This window comes from Megalops cyprinoides, chromosome 2, assembly GCF_013368585.1.
Source record: "Megalops cyprinoides isolate fMegCyp1 chromosome 2, fMegCyp1.pri, whole genome shotgun sequence".
NCBI lineage: Eukaryota > Metazoa > Chordata > Actinopteri > Elopiformes > Megalopidae > Megalops > Megalops cyprinoides.
Genome location: NC_050584.1, coordinates 26451896 through 26466744, shown reverse-complemented (window position 1 = coordinate 26466744; position 14849 = coordinate 26451896). Strand labels below are relative to the sequence as shown.

Sequence of the window (14849 nt, the reverse complement as noted above, 5' to 3'; positions counted from 1 at the left end):
GATCGATGTCCCAAAAGAACAGAAGTGTAACCATCCAAGTTAAATGAGCAGCAGTGTCAGACCAGGCTAACACTCCCAGACCAGAGAGTGTGAGTGCAACACCATTTAAACATTGCCACAGTTTAACTTCTGCTACATTACTGCCATTTAGCAGACACTGTTATCCAGAGTATCTTACATAGGCTACAATTCTTACATGTTATCCAATTATACATCTGTATATTTACGGAGACAACTGGGCGATAAGTCCCTTGCCCAAGGGGATAACGGCAGTGCCCCAGTAGGGAATCAAACCAACAACCTTTTGGTTACAAGCCCTCCTCCTTAACATTACGCCACACTGTTTCTGCTAATTTGAAACCAGAGAATGTGCCTAAACATACCTAAATGCAGCACCAAAATACACCTAAAATGATTTGATCATCTCAAAATATCCGCAACACATAGCGATAGGTATGATGTCACTTCCTCTGTGTTCCCTTCCTCCTTGCCTGTTGCTTGTTTGCTCTTTTCAGAGGTGGGCACATGGGATGGCAGGCTAGCCCAAACCAGCAAATATTATGTTTATCCTCCTGCTTTTGAAATGCAATCACTGCCTCTACCTCCCAGACAAGAGAAGGCCAACAAGGCACAGATAGAGAGTTCCACAGAAGACCATGATGGCAACACCAAAGCATCAGTGACAATGATCACTGTAAACACCCAATGGTGCCACCCGCTGGAATCCATGTTTCATTGATCAGTATTTTGCAGTGCTTTACCATTTAATATAAATGGTTATAAAAGGCAATTAGCATTTGAAATGCTGCAAAATCAGACAATTGGATGGAGAAACTGCAAGCCTACAGTCTACAGAAGTACCATCTAGAGACCCTTATAATGGTGAAAAGATCAGCCAAATCCCTTCTTTGGGTAGATATTTGTAAATAATGATACTGTGGTCCCACAAAACCCTCTGAAAGTAAGCTGTTTAAGTTGTATGTGAGTGTGAGTGTTTGTGCTTATGTGTGTGTGTGTGTGCGCGTGTGCACATGTGCGTGCATGTGTGTGCGTGTGTGTGTGTGTGCTTGCACGCCTGCCTGTGTGTGTTTGCGCACTAATTAATACACAACCCTTTCCGCTGTTGGCACGCAGCACTCAAATTCCTCGATGCTTTTGAAAGTCTTCCAAAATGATTATCATACACTGTTTCCATCCAATGATATCTGACGATTATAATACTTGAACAGACACTCTTAATATGCATGAACATATGTTCTATATTTTTTTTTTGCTTTTATGTGATTGCTGTTCAGTTTAAGATGGACTGAGCACATTAAAAATATTCCTCTCTATATTGCAACTGCTCTGGCTCGAATATTACTAACAGCTGTGGATTCCAGAATTCCAATCAAAACGACTCATTGTTTTTGGATTTTTTTTTTGGTCCCAAACAGACACCCTTTCAAATATAGCTTTTTCTGGCATTGTAAAGTTTGTAATGCTTGTGAAGTATTATTATAAAAACTTATTCTTTGAATTTTTTTTGGTTTCTTTTCCTTATTGCTGTGCAGCGCCCTGTGGGCCTGACAGATACAAACCTAATTATATTCAGGTTATTTGATATCGGATTGCTGTATTTTACAGTGTTTGAAAATAGCACTGCAGGCCAGGATGTTTAAAAATGGGTGAAAGCTCGGCATCGGCATTGATCGAGGGTTTTGTGAAATCATGCTGATTGAACGCCTGCTGCTGGCACACCCACGAGAATTAATCAGCGTTATATGAATTTGTTTAAAACTCCAATGCCCAGCTCCCTGGTGATACTGCTGAATCCGGTTGCACTGTGTATTAGTTATGGCCAATAATATGTAATCAGGTGAGGTCAGCCTGGAAGGACCCAAGTGGCTAACCTTTGTACCCATAAACCCAGGGAAATGTCAGTGTAGCATTGAGGTAAAGAGCAGGGCTCGTAACCAAGTTCAATTCCCTGCTAGGGCACTGCTGTTAACCCAGAATTGACTCAGTAAATATCCAGCAGTATAAATGGGCAAAATGAAAAAATTATAACCTAGGTAAGTAACTCTGGATGAGAGCATCTGTTAAATGCCAATAATGTAATATAATGGAAGGTGTTCACATGGACTTAGTGTGAAGTTCGCAAAGTGAGTTATCAACAAGTATCCCTCTTTCCTACAACAAGGCATTCCGAGTAATGGTAGAGTGCGGGGAGCTCTTGAGTGAGCCGCGGGAATCAATGGAGCGTCCCCGCTCAATTCAGACAAGTTTATGATATCGCAATTCATTTGGATTACATCTTCCCCAGGCACAGTCAGCCCAAGGCAGACTTGGGCGATCTGATAAAGTTTATTTCTGATTCTAAATTACTTTCTGAGAGAAACCCATCGCGACGTATAATTCAACACTGTTGCAACTCAGCCCCATATAAACGGCCGTGCCTAACTACCGGCGAGGCACATTTAAAGACATACGAAGACATGTTGTCATCAGTGATTTCTTTTTGTTGCCTTTTTCACCTTTACGCACCTCTATTTTGGAATTGCCAATTGTGTATTAGCCTCGTCTCATGGCGACCACCACTGAATTTGCTCAGAATTGCTGAGGCAAGACAAATGCAGTTCTCTGACACACTCTCTCTCAGCCAGCGGCTCTCTTTCACACTACAGGTCACTCGGCACACTACAATGGAGCGGGCGCTCGTCACACGCTATGGGCCCTACTCTGATGACATCATTCGAGCAGCTTGACGGCACCTGATGAATGGCAGGGTGAATGACATGCCTGGGACTGAACCTGCACCGCGTAGCTCAGCTTGAGCTCAAAGCAAAGGCCTTACCTAAGCTACTGGGGACTGCCCATCATGAATGTATTTGAGTTTCACTCCCTCTCCCTCTTATCATATATCAGGTATGACTAGAGGGAAAACAATATGGGAAGAAACCTAACGCCACATACCGGGGATAGCTGTTATTGCGCTAAAAATAGCTATTCCATATACCGCCCAGCCCTAATTATATATATATATATATATATATATATATATATATGTATATATGTATGTGTGTGTCTGTAAATCACTAATTACAGCAATTCACTGCAGTATAGATTGACCCTCCTGCATCACCTGAAAAAGGTCATATAAGGAGCCTCATTTTTGCAAACATGTTCAATTCATACAAAAGTTGTTTGATGTGTTTGTCAGTTGAGCACAAGAAAATATACGTAATTCTCCCCACTTACAAGGCAATGTTCTAAAACAGGCTCATCTCAAAGTAAGACGGGAGCACTGTTATTAAAATATGCTTCACACAGGTTATTTGCAGTAGCATGCAGTAACTCTTTCTTGCTACCCACCTCCAGTATTTTCAGTTCTTAAACATTAATTGCATTAAAATTGAGTGATTGAGACAGAAATAAACAACCAGTAACACTTAAACTCATCACAGGACAAGGTGACACTTTCAAAGATAAGAATGAAAACTCCTGTTAAGTTAAACACCCTTTGGGAATAAGGGCACATGACCAAGGGTATACTTTACTTTACTAAAGGTGTACTCTACCTGTCTTGGGATCGACAGAGAAGTAGGGCTGTCCGTGTAGGATGCTGTACACAACACGCGCACTGTTTCCATACGTCGGGTCGTCTGCGTCCGTGGCCGTCACCTGCATCACGTAGGTGCCTGAGGAACACAGGGACACCATTAACCTTTGACCTTTACAGTTCAAAGCAGTGACATGTGTCATTACATTTATGGAAACTCTGTGATGCTTGTGGCCAGAGGGTCATAGGTTCAAGGCCTGGATTGTTGCGGCTCTGACTCAAAAAAGGCTTCTGGACCCACTAAATCTTCATCAAATAACCCAGCTGCAAGAATTTGCCACATTTTAAAATGCAAGGATTCTATAGTACATGCTCTCTCATACCTACAACCACTCTTCAAACCCTATGTTCCCACATGATTGCTGTGCTCTCCATCTACAGGGCAACTGACTGTCCAGACCCCGACGGGGTCACACTTTTCAGACACTTTCAGCAATCCCTGTCTGTATTGCTCCCTCAGTGGTGGAATGAACTCCCCACAGAGGTTAGGATAGCGGAACCACTGACCATCTTCCGCCGCAGACTGAAGACCCTCCTCTTCAGACTCCATCTCGGTCCCACTTCAATCCCCACCCCCTAACAACTGCTACCTCTACTATTTGATGTTTACTTTGTGATGTATATTGAGTGTTCTAGGCACTGTTGTATCATAGTATACTTGGCTTCTGTTAGATTGTAAAAGTTAAATTGTGTTACAGCTTGAATAGTGTTAAGCTCACACTCACTAGTCTGGGAGTGTTGTTAGCCAGGTCTGACACTGTTGCTCATTTAAATTATATAAATACACTTACGTTCTATTGTGATGGAAGTCACTCTGGAGAAGAGAATCTGCTAAATGCATGTAATGTAACATAATGTAATGTGGCACCAGGGAGATGCATCAACAAAACATTTTCAACATTACTTTGAACACCACACAGGTTTGGAATAGAACATCTAAATTAGAACCATGACCATATGCAGTCAATCACATGGACATAATTATGTTAGACAGGTAAAGAGAACATGGGTATTATGTGGACCCCACACATGCACACACTACAGACAATACTGCACATTCATGCTGGACATGCACATACTATAGACCATTCTGCACACTGTGTTGCACATTGGTGAGGGATAAGGTCAGCCATTTGAAATATTAATAGATTACTTTTTCACATAAATTTAAACAAATCTGCGTGTTGAGGACAATCTCAACGGAATATCTTCCAAACACTTCAGCTCTAAGGTTTACAACTGTCCAGCATGCTGTAAGATGTTGGAAGACAGACCCAAATCTCTCCCTAGCCAATGAGAATAACATCTTAGTTCTTCTTTTCATCACATTAGCCCCACCTACAATCCATGCAGGCTACAGAGGGGGCTACAATTCCAAAAAGACAGTAGGAGGTGACCTGTGTCCTGTGCCCAATCTCAGAGTGATTCATCACTCGGAGCAGCGAACATAAACCCAATCTGGTAATTGCCTGTGCCTGGCTTTTATTGCCAGGCTTCCTGATGCCAGCAGATGGTTAACTATTAAAGTAGTATTAAAACCTCGGGTGCGGAAGGTCAGAGCCTCAATCTTGTCAATAAAGGACACCCTCACGTCAGGGCTGTAAAAGGGTGGCAGTGAGCCCTGCTTTGGGTGTGACTTTTTTCTGTGGATGACTATATTTAGATTTACATTTACAGGGTTCTGCGTGACACTGCTGTGAAGACAGCGAAGAAAAAAAAAAGATTTTAAACATAAAAAGGTCTTTTGTTATGTCCTTTTGGCATGCTCTGGGTTTAACAACTGAAACTACTTGTTGCACAAGTTAAAATGTTTGTAGATATCAGACATTGCTTTGGCATAAGACTTGATGTCACAAACCTACATCGTCTGCAGATAGAACCCTCCATTCTAAGCTCTGAATTTCCTTTTCAGAGCTTAAAATCAAATGGTTATATCTAAAGTACCTTTCACCATATTATGAAAGATGTGCTACCTTGAATGTGGCATTGCTACTCCTGTAAATACCAAGGCACATTCATGAAGTCGAGTAGAAACATAAAATATTAGTTCAGACACAATTTTGATTTCTGATAACTGGCAAAGAGGAGGAGGCTTTAATTCACTCCCTACTCATGCCAGTGAGGCTATTCCTAGAAATCTGCAAACTGTAACTCACCTCCCATTTCCCAGTGAGAAGGCATCTTGGCCAAAATGTATAGCTAATATAATTTTCCCGTTACGTCCTTACACTAAACACGGTATGAGCAGAAATATAAAGTGGAGAGATCTTTTATCTTCTATATTTAATAAGTGTGCCTGCTGCCGGCCACGCTAGGTTTCCAGAGTAACTGCATTTCATTGACACTTTGGATAACATTAAGGAAACACTGTAGGATTTCAACTGGCACACCTAGCAGTGTGGTTGAGGACTCAGACTATGACTGACTAAATAATAAAAATGATGAAATATGCTTCAGTGTTGCAGAGAAGCTGCAGAAATCTGACTTTGTCTGTTCGGCAAAGATCCATTTAGCTGTGCAAAAAGGACACAGAATGGATGCACTGTGGTAAGGGCTACAGGCAGAATTAGAGGAACTGCCATTTGCTAATGCGGATGGGAATAGCAGTATTCAGACATCCATTATATCAGAACAACAGACATACAGTATAGTGTGCACAATAATAACATTCTTCTTCTTATTATTATTATTATTATTATTATTATTGTTGTTTTGTTGTTGTTGTTGTTGTTATTGCTGTTGTTGCTTTGGTGGTAGTGTTGTTGTGAGTAGCAGTAGTTGTAGAAGTAGCAGTAGTGGTAGTAATAGTATTATTGTTAATAATAATAATAATAATAATAATCTTCATCATCATAATAATGTGACTACTTCATTATTCATTATTCATATACTTCATTAATTGTATAATGATATGCATTTTTAAAGGATCATTACTATTACATTACCTTCCTGAGCTGCACCAATGCAGTACAATGCGTTGTGCTGTTGTAAATGCGGGGTCATCTTTATTTCACCGCAGTTCAGCTGAAGTGAGCTTGCAAGTTGTTCCAATAATAATAATAACTGTAAATAATGAGCATGTCGGCGCCATCACGTATCGATTCACTGTGAAGTAGAAGCAATAAAAAGGGAATGAGAAACTTGGCTGTCTTTTAGCGGTCTGACCACAAAGGCTGGCCAGGGGGCCTTGTGTGTGAGGATGCGTTTATAGACACATTTAATGGTCTTATTCAGATTTATTCAAATGTCACATTCAAATGTGTATTTGAGTCTCTGCATTGTCACGGCTTTTTGCTTTTGAAGTGACCTAGCTTTCTGCTTGGTTTAGTGCACCAGGGTGCAAATATAAACCTAAATATGTTTGCAAAATTTGGTTGGGTATCTGTTTTAGATTCGTCATGCAGTGCGGGTTGATGTCTTAAAGATCCGACTGACCGCAAAGCCTATTAGCAATAATAAAGGGAACTCCACTCCAGTACCCACATAGCGAATGAAATCACACAGGCAGAAATATACAAGAATAATGTGTGTCTATGTCCCGTGTGGTTCAGTTGGCAAGGTGTTCTCTTTGAACATGGGCGGAGCCCTACAATTTGGGTTCAAAACCATCTGCGGCATTCACATTGCATTGCATGCATTTAGCACATACTTTTATCCAGAGCAGCTTCCAGCACAATAGAACATGGATGCATTTATTCAAGTTAAACGAACAGGCTAACAACACTCTCATACCAGTGAGTGTGAGTGTAACACCATTCATGCCCTACCACAAGTTAACTCGCAATCTGACTATCTGACATTTGCCGACAATGAGCAGGATCGAACTGACCTGAACTGATCAGCCGGAGTTTCCTTGTGTCACTGCTCTAAGGCACCCTATGACTTGTTGTGGCTGACATCAGTGGAGTAGTGCCTATCTTCCACTGAGAGCCCACTCCACTGTGGTGCACTCTGTAACATGCAGTGGGAAAAATAATCTGGGAAAAATGCTCCTGTGTGCATCAGAGGATTGCATGCATTTCTCTGCATTCATCATTCCTCAGTGCTCCTGCACAAGGGAAGAGGTTGTCACAGTGAGACAAGCCTAGCATAAGACTGGCGATTCTAAAAAAGGGCTGCTTAAAGGGGGGGTGGGGGGGGGGGGGGCGTGTTTCCTCAGTTATGCAAATGATTTTTGCAGTTCATCCTAGTGAAAAAAAAAAATCTTGGACAAATAAAGAGGTGTGCATCATCTGGATCTGAACAATGGCTGAGTTATTACCCGTGTACCATTGCGGAATTAATCTTACAAATCTTAATGATGTGGGAGCAAATTGAAAGAGAAAATTAATAAAACACCATTCCAGAGCTGCTGCTGCCCAGAGTTTCAAGGCTGGGAGGAGAACAAAAAAGGAAAAAAAAAAAAAAAAACTACACAGTCCCGCTCGTTTACTTGTAATTTAAATTCTGCAAACACAGCTCTCGGTACAGCAAGCTTCTCTCTCTTTCTCTCTCTCTCTCTCTCTCTCTCTGGAACCGCTGAACATCAAATGCATTTCCTTAGAATACACTGAACCTAATACAGTGCCATCAGAGGTGGAGTGCCTCTGTGTGATGTAATCTATTTAAGGAGGTTCATTCTAAATTCACACTGCTGTCACGGCGGCATACTTGAATTTCGCACGCATACGTTAAAGGTCTACAGTGTGCATATTTAAAGGTCACACTGCTTTACACAGCTGTCACACAGATTACAAGAACATGTATCATGTGCGTGCCCACTTAGTACCTGTTTATGAGAAAGCATGTGTCTGCGCAAAGCAAATATCTCCGCTATCTTGCGATACTGTCTGAGCAGCGTCTCAGAACGGTCTGTCCCAGATCTCGTTCCAAATGTAGTTGCATCATCAGTGTTTGCTGATGACAACTCTATTATTCCAAAAGACAATACCAATCTGTGAGGTCATGCCCATCGTAACTAGCTTGGCAACCAGCTCCCTCCCTGTTCTAATAAAAATGAGGCTTCATTAAGATGTTTGTTTGATGGCTTATTATTTTTTTATTTCATTTTTGTAACGTTTTAATGATTTATTACCGTTTTTTTTTTTTTTTTTAGGGTTATCCTGGGTTGTGCAAAAGGCAATAACCATGTTCCAAAATTGCTAGCCATTTTCATTTGAAAGGGATCACAGTGGCCTTCCTTAGACACTGGTTCCTCTCGCCTCAGACCTTACTAAGCTCTCTCATCACTCTGAGTGGGCGCATCTCTCTCTCTCTCTCTCTCTCTCTCTCTTTCTCTCTCTCACTCTCACTCTCTCTCTTCTCTTCTCTTCTCTTCTCTTCTCAGTCTGTCTGTGGCTCCACTAGCCATGGCTTCTCTGTGTGTCTCTGCGTGCCATTTTATCATTCTTCACCCCTTTCTTTTTTATATTTTTAGCAGACATTTATTCACATTTAAGTTTAGTTGACATTTAAATAAATACTGTATCTGCTAGCATTATGCTTAGAAACTCTTACCCAAGAAGGACTTGCATAGCGTACCATTTTCACATGTTACCCAGAAAATTTAGGTTAACTACCATGTACAATGATGCAACAGCAGTGGCCCACACAAGATGTAAAACTGCAATCTTTGGTGTAGAAGCCCTGCTCTTTACAACTATATCTTTAAAAATACCCCCCTCCACCCCAAATTCTCAAACTCAGTGCCTTGTTCCTGCAAACAATTGAAAAACCTAAAGCACATACTCTTGCCTGTTGTTCAACTGGCTTTGTGATCACAATTTCCGCTATGGAGCTAGACGGTTGCAAGTTCATGCAAAATCCCATGACACACATGTTCTAATGCCTCAGTGGTTGAATGGGAGCTATCCAGATCAAACTTTATAGAATTACTGGAAGTATCTAGCCATTTGGTATCAGCGTCATTTTGTATAATACTCAGTTACAGTTCCACATAAGCCTTGAATTACATTTCATAATTTGTATGAATCTCAACTTCCACTGGCTCATGCATCATTTCAGATCATTTCCATTTCTTACTGCCATGTTTAATCACGGGTCACAGATTTCTGCCCTCCTTGTTTAGGGGTAATGTTTTAAATACTAAACCACACACCAGTATTTCATTAAGCGAGGCCCTATGAACTTCAGCAATGACCAGGGGTCTTCTTTCACAGTCACAGTAGGATGAATGAGGTACACTCTATGGTAGTTGATTGCATTATACCCAATGAGCTTTCTGGTTGTTAAATGTCATGCTATCCCCCTGTTGCTCCATCACATTTGATAGGCAATACAAGCCAGGGCCACTCTTTAAAGGGCAGTCATCCTGAAATGCAGTAAGCCGTGAGCATCATATTGATATTATTATCCGTGTTAATAAATATGAGAAATAGTAGTAAGTTAAGCAGTGGCTTGGATGTTCATGATGCTCAGCTTATCTTGATTGGAACCAGACATGGGTGAAGGTTGCTGGTTCAATACCCCAATGGGGCACCCGTGGGCAAGGTACTTAACCCATAAATGCCTCTGTAAATATCCAGCATCATAAAAACAATGGGTAAAAGTGTCCACTAAATGCCAATAATGTAATGTAATATACATACAAAAAAATAAATAAATAAATACATAAGACACAGAGAAAGAAACAGGCCAGAGCATGATGCTGCAAGATATACCCGAGTTAGTATTTTCAGACTTAATTAGCATATGACTGATTGAAAGAGTGATGTAGGCTTTCATAAGCTCAGCAACAGAGGTGGGTTATAGAGCAGAAGAAAAAAAAAAGAACACTGGGAAAGACGGCAGCCACAGGACTGCGAGGAGAACGCAGAGAGGTGCGCTGGAAGGCAGCTCGGGCAGGTTAAATCAGGGATCTTGTGGGGGCTTTGATACCTGGGCCTGTGCGCCAAGGCTTCATCGCCATTCAGATCAGGGAAAGCCAATCTGCGAGTGGATTACCTTGATCTGTCACTCCCGGGAAGGGAAACATAAAAGCCAGACTGCCGCGCACTGCAAGAACGCGGGGAACAGGGCGCGCCCAAATGTTCAAATCCATTTTTTTTATTTTCCCCTCTGGGCAATAGAACTTTTTTTAATATATAAAATAACTTTTTTTTTTTTTTTTACTTCAAAAGGTGCTCAGCAGTATGGATTACATACAGAAAGAGAAAAAAAGTAGAAAATTCAAAAATCAATTTCCATCAATGCGTCAACACAGGGTTGGTTGTTGACAATACAACCACAGGCAAAGTGAATGAACTTGAAGGTTGTGGGTTTGAATCCTAAGTGGGATACCTCTTTGTATCCTTGAGCGGGAAAATAAACCTGAATTCTTTCTATAAATACCTTGAATAATTCGTATGAAGTTAAAGCATGCATGTCCTTGCTTTACAGTGCCTGCCATATAAAAAGTTACAAACAAAATAACCTAAACTTTTTTCTCTCTCTCTCTCTTCTGTTCTAGGCTTACCCCTAGCTTGCAAATAATTCTCATCAGGAATGCCTTTTTGATTAACAGGAGCTGAATGCCGGCTTTGAAAACCCTTACTTTTCTCATGCCATGAGCGTGGCTCGCCGGTAGGTTTCCTTTCCTGAACTGAGAACGTTATTACACCTGTTATAGAGAGGAACAGGTATTCCGCTCTCCCAGGACAACACATTCAACCCCTTTTAACCTAACAGATTACATGGGGATGGCTGGGCCCGGGAAGCGAGAGATGGAGTGAGAGAGAGAGAGAGAGAGAGAGAGAGAGAGAGAAGGAACCCCTTGTCTCGGGCTTTATCACAGACTGACATTATCTGCCGCGGACCAGCGGTTTCCGTGTGATGTGAAATTATCCCGCCGGTGCAGGGGGGGAGCCCATAACGGAGGCTGGATGGGTGAGAGTTCACAGGTCTGACAGGTGATACGCAGGAGAGCGCTGAGTTTATTTCCAGCTTACAACCATGTCTGGGGCTGTCAGCGGCCACATTGCAGGCCCTGGGGGGGTGGGGGGGCTACAATGATGCATTCTGGGATATGTTCATGTTATTGACTGCCTTTGGAGTTAGGTGTCTAGTTAATGTAATGCTAGCCATTCTGAACTGCTTTCATTGTTATCCTGCTTGCCTTTGTAATTTGTGACAGGTATTTAAAGTATTATGCCAAATTAGTGCTGCAAGTCACTCTAGGGGAGAGTATCTGCAAAATGAATTAATGAATAAATGTTCATATTGCGCACCTCTACATCACATGCGGAAGCTGCATAATGTTTCTATATAATGAATGCTCTATACAAATCATATCATCTGGATAAATGCAACCACAAAGAGGAAACACATTTTACGTGAAATAAAATCAATCTAGTATTATTCATATTTCATTATAATATCAATACTATTAAATACAGCTGGTACCTGTAACAGCACTGTTAAACCTGTGTCTGGACTGGGGCTGGGGGTACGGTTAAGGTGCATTAATATCACAGTGTATAGTTGCCAGTAGAAAAAAAAAAACCTTGCACAAACTGTAATATTGAAAAGGAACTTGCCTTGTATATTGAGGCTCTTCCATTGACCATTCCAACTCCTTTTTTTTTGTTTGAAGGTTGCCAAATGCTACCTTCACTCCACAAGCAGCGCAATGCCAAACCTCCTACCCAATGCACAGACATGTTCTCTGTATTATCTTCCCTCCATTCCAAAGACATTACTCAGCAAACACCACAAGGCCTCTTTCCCTAAGCAGTTGCACCATCAGTCTGACATCTAAGTAATGCATTTTCAATCCAGCACCGACCAAATCATCAAACATCAATCCAGTTTTTTTTTTCTTTTTTTGTTTTCAAGCATTTGCATAGCCACTATTATTCTCTAACAATCAGTTTACTCACAAGATATTGAAGATATTATGTTGTGCGCTGCTGTTTTTATGGAATAACCTGATATTGTCACAGGTTAAATATGTCTACTAAACTATGAGCATTCCACACTTGTTAGTATTCCAATTTGGACTGACAGGGACATGATTGGTGAATGTATCATGTTATTACACTACAATAACAGTATAATTACATAGAGATATTGCACGCTAGAAATAAGCAGTGAAATAACCCCAGCAGTACAGACTTGTTTGTTTGAAGTGTCCCCTCAAACTATGATGCAGATGCAACATCATTCACTAAAATAAGGCAATAACAGGGATGTCATAGACTCCTGAGAGACCAGATTTAACTTTGACATTGAAAAAAGCAGAGTGATAGTATCGTAGCTCGTACAGGGAGGTAATGGCGTACAGCCCATGCTTAGTACTAGATGTGAGTTGTGTGCTTTGTCATTTGGTGATTTCAGTGCATGTTCAAGGCTTAATGCTTCCAAGAAAGGCATGCTGTTCATCGCTTCACCTCACATCACTTCAATCTACAAGCCAGTGGGTCACTTTAATTAAACATCTGAGAAGGAAGACCATTATCTATCCAGTGAGACCGCATTCTACACCCCCCGCGCCACTCCTTCTACCAATTACAAGTGGTAGCGTTCACCGAAGACCAGCCATAGCAGTAAAGGAGAAAAATCAGGGTGAGTGTGGCCTTAATTACAAAGCTACCAAGTGGACCCCCCCCTTTGAGAGTCATTGGGGGCTGACTTCAGAGAGGAACGGCATGTTAGAGGATGGGTCCCTGGAGAGATGCTTTCGGCGTCTCGTCCCGGGCTCGGGCCCCAGCGGGTTTAGCGCTGTAAATAAATTCCCATCCGATTCAACCAACGCACGTGGCAGACAAAAACCTTGGTGAAAACTCAGAGAGAGAGAAGGAGCGAGAGGGAGAGAGAGAGCGCGCGAGAGAGAGGGGGGGGGCAGCTTTGGAGAAAAGTCACCTTGGCTCTCGTTCCCTGGCACGTCAACTCCTGGTCACTTTCCCCTCTCTGACGTGTTTTATCTCGGGGCCTCTGCCAGCAGATACAAGCCCTTTAATCTCATGCATTATATGCCATTAGATGGCACCCGTTTTTAAACACTTGTTTCCATGACTTGTATAGAGAGTGCTGGAGCCAGCATTAATGCAGCGGAATATGTATTTTTAGAGAGGAACCATTGCAGGTCTGTATGCTTTGATGTAGACTTTGACAGCGTAAATTTAATAGAGCAAAAAGGCATATCTCCAAAGGCATCAGCCACCACACAAGAATAATAGCTATGCATTCTGTCACTCGAATTAAAATAATCGAATTAAAGCAAACAGCCATTATTGTAATATTTGCAAATGTGTCCTCATATCCCAGAAAAAATAGCACATTGGCAATTAAATTTTTTGCATTGCAAAACTTTATTACCCCAACAACGAAGACTTGCGTTTAAGTTAAGTGTAATCAAACGAGAGAGGAAACCATAAAAGTAAGTACAAGAGGCTCATTTTGACTATGAAAAAGAGCAGTTTTTAACTCACCCACTGGTGACATCTCTGGCACGCTAGCTGTGTAAGGACCCTCCAGGAACTTTGGCTCATTATCGTTGATATCTTGAACCTTGATTACGAACTCCGATTCTGGCTCGAGGGGTAGGCCAGTCTCCACATCGACAGCCTGGGCACGTAGCGTGTAGTAAGGTTTCTCCTCCCGGTCGAGACTCCTTAAGGCGTGTATATCTCCGGTCGTCTGGTCGATGGTAAATATAGAGCCGGCACCATCTCCCGAGAGAGTGTACTTCACCGCGTTGTCACCCTTGTCCAGGTCGGTGTGGAGCTACGAGAGGAAAGAACAGCACCATGTCAATCAGAACTCCCCCTGTCCACTAAGGATTAAGGATTCGCCTGTGGTTTTTGGGATTACGTTTGAAAAACGACCACAGACTCAATGACATTCACAGAGATCACTCTGCGCATATAGGGAAACAATAGCATCTGCTTCCATTTGTCATTGTAACTCCTCAGCTAGTGGGAAAAAAGGGGAAATGTTGAAATGGCTCTTAATCTTACTGAGACAGACAGTCCTAACACGCTCGCCATATGGAACACATGCGTCTCCTTGCACCTGCCTACTTATCTACAGCCACTCCCTTCCAACTGTACAGAGCCTGCATGCTTTTTCAGGGTCCAGTGCTCACACGTGGAGCGGGGTCAAACGTTGAACTTAAATGCAGTCATGGTCTCTGCTTCATATGTCAGCTGCTGCCACGTCATGGTCTCTGCTTCGTATGTCAGCTGCTGCCACGCCTTTTTCTGTGCACTGAATCGAGTGCGTACCGTGTGATACAGTCCTGCCCTAGCTGTGAATGGTGATGTGGTCACTG

The 14849-nt window shown here is 42.0% G+C and overlaps 1 protein-coding gene across 1 annotated transcript in view; it reads right to left on the bottom strand.

Annotated features, from left to right (window-relative positions):
- LOC118770637 (cadherin-12-like) overlaps window positions 1–14849 on the bottom strand; it is a 71859-nt gene that overhangs the window by 40134 nt on the left and 16876 nt on the right. The window contains exons 2-3 of the mRNA XM_036518402.1: window positions 14008–14302; window positions 3561–3680 (exon numbers count right to left, since the gene is read on the bottom strand). Coding sequence (XP_036374295.1) covers window positions 3561–3680; window positions 14008–14302 — 415 coding nt within the window. The remainder of the gene's footprint in view (window positions 1–3560; window positions 3681–14007; window positions 14303–14849) is intronic.